This window comes from Montipora foliosa, chromosome 6, assembly GCF_036669935.1.
Source record: "Montipora foliosa isolate CH-2021 chromosome 6, ASM3666993v2, whole genome shotgun sequence".
Taxonomy (NCBI): domain Eukaryota; kingdom Metazoa; phylum Cnidaria; class Anthozoa; order Scleractinia; family Acroporidae; genus Montipora; species Montipora foliosa.
This window is the reverse complement of record NC_090874.1, coordinates 43,773,594-43,779,301: the sequence shown is the minus strand read 5'-3', so window position 1 is coordinate 43,779,301 and position 5,708 is coordinate 43,773,594. Positions and strand designations below refer to the sequence as shown.

At 37.4% G+C, this 5,708-nt stretch overlaps 1 protein-coding gene across 1 annotated transcript; it reads right to left on the bottom strand.

Moving 5' to 3' along the window:
* Nucleotides 1–845: 845 nt before the first annotated feature.
* Nucleotides 846–4,881, bottom strand: LOC138007438 (eukaryotic translation initiation factor 4E-binding protein 1-like). Its single transcript, XM_068854334.1, has 3 exons — nt 4,630–4,881; nt 1,645–1,833; nt 846–1,165 (listed from the first exon to the last, which is right to left on the bottom strand). The coding sequence occupies exons 1-3, from the start codon at nt 4,769–4,771 to the stop codon at nt 1,125–1,127; spliced, it is 372 nt and encodes a 123-aa protein (XP_068710435.1). The 5' UTR covers nt 4,772–4,881; the 3' UTR covers nt 846–1,124.
* Between the last annotated feature and the right edge of the window lie 827 nt (nt 4,882–5,708).

Below are 5,708 nucleotides of genomic sequence, written 5' to 3'. Positions count from 1 at the left end.
AAAAAGAAACGAACCAAAACAATAACGTTTGACTCTTTTCCCGTGAAAGCCCCACACAAATGGGTAGTTTGAGAATAATTTCTAATCCCTCGCTTATCGTGGAGATGAAACCTTTTCAAACTTGTAACAGACACTGACTTTCAGTGACGTTGATGTTCAATAGATAATGGTGGGCAATGCTCCCGACCAACCGAACGAACTTGCACTTACCATGGAAATACTGCTTTTTCAAAATGTGAAACCGTGCAGAGCAAAAGGACTTGGAACTGGGAGATATTGTCAATTTCGGTGTGTTATTAGCATCAACCAGACTGACTGGCTGGTAGAGTGGATGCACACTGCACAAAACTGTGAGGCACAGATACTGCACAGTAGCACTCCATACATTAGGCGCTTCCCAGATGAGAAGAGGAGGCAACTCCGTTGCCACAATTTTAACAAAAACAAAAGAAAACACTTCCACAAAAACAGAGTAACCAACAAAGCCACTATTTCGTTGCTTCGGAACCCTTGGGGGGTAGGCGTGACGTTACATGCACATGCCACATAGGATACAGCTGAACTGTGTTGAGGGTTGGGTTTAAAGTCCCCTGTTGTTATTTATTTATTTTTATTTTTTCTTGAGAATGTCCATTGTTATCTGAACAAATTCTGGAAACCCTTCCAAGATTTGTGGCTGAACCCATGTAATTGCCTATTGGCAATATCAAATCTTGATATCAAAATTTGACAATTATTTTTATAATTATAATGTTCATGTGTGCTCACATCACACCAGCATGACATTTTATGCTCAAAAATGTCCAAAGATACAAGCACGGCAGTCATAAAAGAAAAGATTCAACCTATTTTAGCCAAAATCTTTATTTTCGACATGGCCAGTGTCGACAAAGCAATTCTATATGTACAACTTCATTTGATGTCATTTCCATTCCTTCTAACAAGAAGCCACCTGACAAGCCTGCCAGGTACAGTTTCAAAATTCCACACAAAACAAACAATATTTACAACCACTCGATGTTGCTAGTTTAAGTGGTGAATTTACATATTCAAGGAAAATGGAGAAAACCTAAAAAAGATGCTGACAATAAAACTGCTATGATAGTTGTACCAATAAAACTGCTTTAGATGTCCATCTCAAATTGAGGTTCTTCTTCTCTGTCCACTAAAACACACATAAAATAAAGCACAGCAGTTAATTCTACACGACCATGAGTAAAACGCTTTCCAATAGCTTAAATTTAACAGTGAGAATTATTCCAAAAAAACAAACAAACAAACCCAAAAATAAAGCAGGAAACTACTAATTTAATATGCAATCTCTTCACTATTATTTATGCCTAAAATTAATAAATAAAAAACAAAATCTTAGTGTAAAAGTTAATCAATCCGCAAATCTGCATTTTAACATGAATGGCAAGGTAAACAAGTTTGTTCTTTAGCTACAGTGTATAATGTTCTGATGAAATTTAGCTCTGAAAACTCCTTTTTTTCCTTGCAAAAACTAAAATGTTGATTTGCACCCGATTATTACAATTAATAATCATTAGCATAATGATAGTAATAATTATAATAATAACAATAATAATAATAATAATAATTAATAACAATAATAATGATAATCATTAACAAAATATTACTGACCATGATTATCATCATTCTTGTCATTCTCTGATTCTGTGTTTGGCACTCCATTGTCCTTGGGACTTGCAGGTTTCACTTTGTTATCACAAGTCACACCTGGTATCAGTGGCAGGTTCTGCGGAGGGGTGCGTGAGAGGGGAGAGTTGCGCAGCTCAAGTAAAAACTTGCGCTCATATATAATGCGTGTTCCTAAGAGGTAAGAAGGAACACCTTTAGTATCCAGGTCAAGAAATGGAACAACAACAGGCACAAGATTTTTGACTGACGTAATAAATGTCAGGGTTCGTGCTGGATTTTGTACAGGATCCCACAATGCAATGGGTACCACAAACATTCTTTCCCACACACAGGCAGTTTAATTTTTGCTCATGTCTCTTTACCTTAGCATGATGCAATCTCAACAACTTTCAACCAAGCAAAAATTCAAGCAGTTTCGCACCAAACACTTTTTTTCAAGGGCTTCTCGAGCCCCCTTGAAGTCCAAAATCAAGGATTGGCATGAACCCTGAAATGTCCAATGTTGGCAGAGTTCAAGTCACTTTTTTATGACATGAAAGGAGTGAAGGCTACTACTAAACACTACGTACTGAAGAAAGGAAGTCACTCCAAAGAAAAAGAAAGGTCAATAGTTGCAACACAAGGAAAACAGCTCTGATCATTTGAGGGAACTAGACTGCTTGCATTGTTCACTTTCTCACAAGCGATTATTCAACTGCCATTTACATACATGTATGGTATATCCTGACAAGGTTACTTCTGGCTAACAATCATCCCTTTTTTTTCTTCCAGCAAGTTTTAATATTTATTTTCAAGTTTGTAATCTTTCCTAAGAAGGGTTTTGAATCATGTATACATGACATCTGACTGGATGCCGTGTTGTGGATCCGCATAATTCCCTAAAATCTGCATCCTCCGCATAATTACGATATTTTCTGCATAAACAGAAGAATGCCTGATCTTAGTGATAAAGCAGCTTACCATCCTCACAAACATAAAAGCCAAAGAGATTGCCTGTTTTGAAACGCTTGTTTTCCTGAACATTCAAGATTGATTGAAGAAAACACACCATTTTGTTCGCAAGATAAAAGGTGGTAAGCAGTTTCCACGCATTTTTATGCAATGAGCCTGGACACTAGAACCTGTGTTATAAACTACATGTACTGTAAATACCCTGTGGTTGAAATTTAAAAAAAAATCCGGTGCCAATTTTGCGACGAAATACATGAAAATTTCGTTGCGAGTTATGGTGGCAAATTAAATTGTATCATTTGTAATCGTAAGGAAAATAGGAGCCCACAATACCTATGTGTAAAAAAAAAACCCTGAAAATGGTCAATGCTAAAGGGAATGGATTGAGTTCCATATCTCCATATGGAAACAACATTCATGACGAGAAACAAAATATTTTTTTATTGCTTTATTTATTTTAGCAAAACTTGCAGCAAAATTCCAACTGCTAAACCTTTTATTTCAACGGCGAAAGCTGGTCGCAAATTGGAGACTCCTCATTATTTTAATCACAAAGGGACTCTATTGGTTGCAATTTCAAGTCCTGATTTATCATAAGCATGTAAATACATTGTTTAAATTTCAGCATAATCCGGTGTAATTTCCACATACAGTGTAATCAACACATGTTTATGCATAACATGGCCAAAAGTTTCCACATAATCTTCAATTTTTTTCTGCATCCTATCAGAAGCCCAATGTATAGCATGTTTACTGACTTCCTGTTATGCTCACTCAGAATTCTTGGAGGGAGACGGAGTGGTAGTGAACTTAAGGGAAACAGGGTAGTCAAACCGTTAAGGTGGATTTGAAATCTACAGTTCCCACGTTCAAGTTCCCCATTCCTAATGATCACAAACTGAAAGGGAAGTTGACCCATTTCTTGGTTGCACTTGCGAGCAGCCAAATAGCATGTTTTTCCCTGCAGTGGAGATTCTTTATTCAAAAAATTTACATTGTAATGTTGTTTCTTTATTGGTCTTAAAAACCTCAGGAGGCAAGGAGTCACTTATTTCATAAATACCCATGTACCACAAGTTCTACAATAAATAAGATCATACACTGAAAATTGCTGGATTACAATGGTATTTTAACCCATTGACCCCCCGAGAGTGACACTTACAGATGTTGCTCTGTCTAACCCAAGACCATTTCATGCATCCTATCGCATTGGAGGTGTGAATAGGTTAAACAGTGTTGTTTACATAGATACATGTACTATGAGCAATTGAAAAAAACAATCGTTTTAAAAGCATTGTTTTCCTTAAAATTAAAAGATGAGTTTCGCAAGAATTTAACTTCGCAATTGAAAACAAACCTTTGCCAATTCGTTATTCTATGCATAAATAAACCCAGATTTGACCGGTAAGGTTGAAACACCATGAAAGAGAGTATGCATCATACCGACCAACGTAAACAATGTTTTTTTAACACCTCAGTAGTTTTGTTCGTTTTGCGACTGTTGTAACATTTACAAGAAAAACACTTCAAATATAAATAATACCCCCCCCCCCCCCCGGGCCCCACTCGCCCCCAAAAAAGCATCGAGTGATGGAATTAACTTAATTTGCCAAGACCAATTATACAAAAACAGTATTTACCTTACGTGACTACACGTTGAAACGAAACGAATGCAAAGCATTGCGTTGTGACCCTTCGCATGTTTCGACCGAAAACATATACGCGAATTCACCATCAAAAGTTAGAGTGAAAAGAAAGAAAAGGTTATGTTAGAGCTACAAAATGGAAACAAAATACACAAAGGTTAACAATGAATGCTCACTGTAACTAGAACATGCGGGCATGCAAACCCAAGGTGATACGCAGTAAGCTTTAAACGTTTAAAAGCCGAACGAAAAACCTACGAGACCTAACAAAGGTTCAACGCTTGTAATAGCACAGGATCATGTTAGTAAACGCTTCGAATAAATTTCTAAAATTATAAATAGCTATGTGCTAAAATAACGCTTCACATACCGCCTGGCGTTGTAGAAAATATGGTTCCTCCAGGAGTTGTGGAATAATCGATCGGTAGTTGGCCTGGGTCATTCACCACAATTCGTCGGGAAGGAATCGCTCGCGACTCTGATGACAAAACGTCTGATCCTGCACCATTCATTGTGACAAATTGTGGCTGTAAAAAGTGTGGAATCCCTTCAATCTTCAGCACTCTCCAGCAAATAACCTTGCCCGTCTTTCCAAAATTCTCTCCACCACGATCACGAGATTCGGTTGCGCATGCTCAGTGTAGTACAAACGTTGCGTCATCTGTTTTTATCGATCACGTGTTGCCACATAGAGGCATTACGTAATTTCTCACTTTCTCTTTCACGTTGCCAGTTCCTTTGATTTGAGTTGATTTGTGCAGTTTTAACATCGTTTCTTTACAGAAAAGGCATAAAAGGAGATTAGATCGAGTTTATATCAATCAGCCATGTATTCTAGTCATGATTTCAGTTTTTATTCTGCGTTGTTGTTAAAGGTCAAGGGGGGCTTCCCCTTGTTTATTGAAAGTGAAAGAAGACGATGAAGCACTGTAATTTGCAACCTCGTTCCCAGTGTCTCTCTTCTCTGCCTCCATTGTCGTTGAGACAATGGAGGCAGAGAAGAGAGACCCTGGGAACGAGGTTGTGTAATTTGTATAACGGGCCTATATTTCAAAGTCCCCAAAGTATTATGAAAATCACTATAATGTACCAAAATGTTCCTGATAAATAGCTCTTTTCGAAAGCATTAATCAAACGTCAAGGTAATTATTGTTAACTGCGGACGTCAGCGAAAGATGGTTTTCACGGTGACGTCATCAAATTCTAAAATCAAAACCGAAAGGTGTTTTTAAATTTTATCTTTTGGAGGTTAAAGATGACCTAGAAATAAATCTTTTTCTCAAGTTTTGAGTTCCATGACGTCTTTCGTGTCGAAACTACAGCATTTTGAATTTCCGAATTGTCAACTTGCCGAATTGTCAACTTGCGTGACACCAGGATACAAAGTAATTTGGTTGAAAAAAAAAATGTCTGTGTCTTTGAATCTCAGCAGCCTGAGCGTTTCAAGTA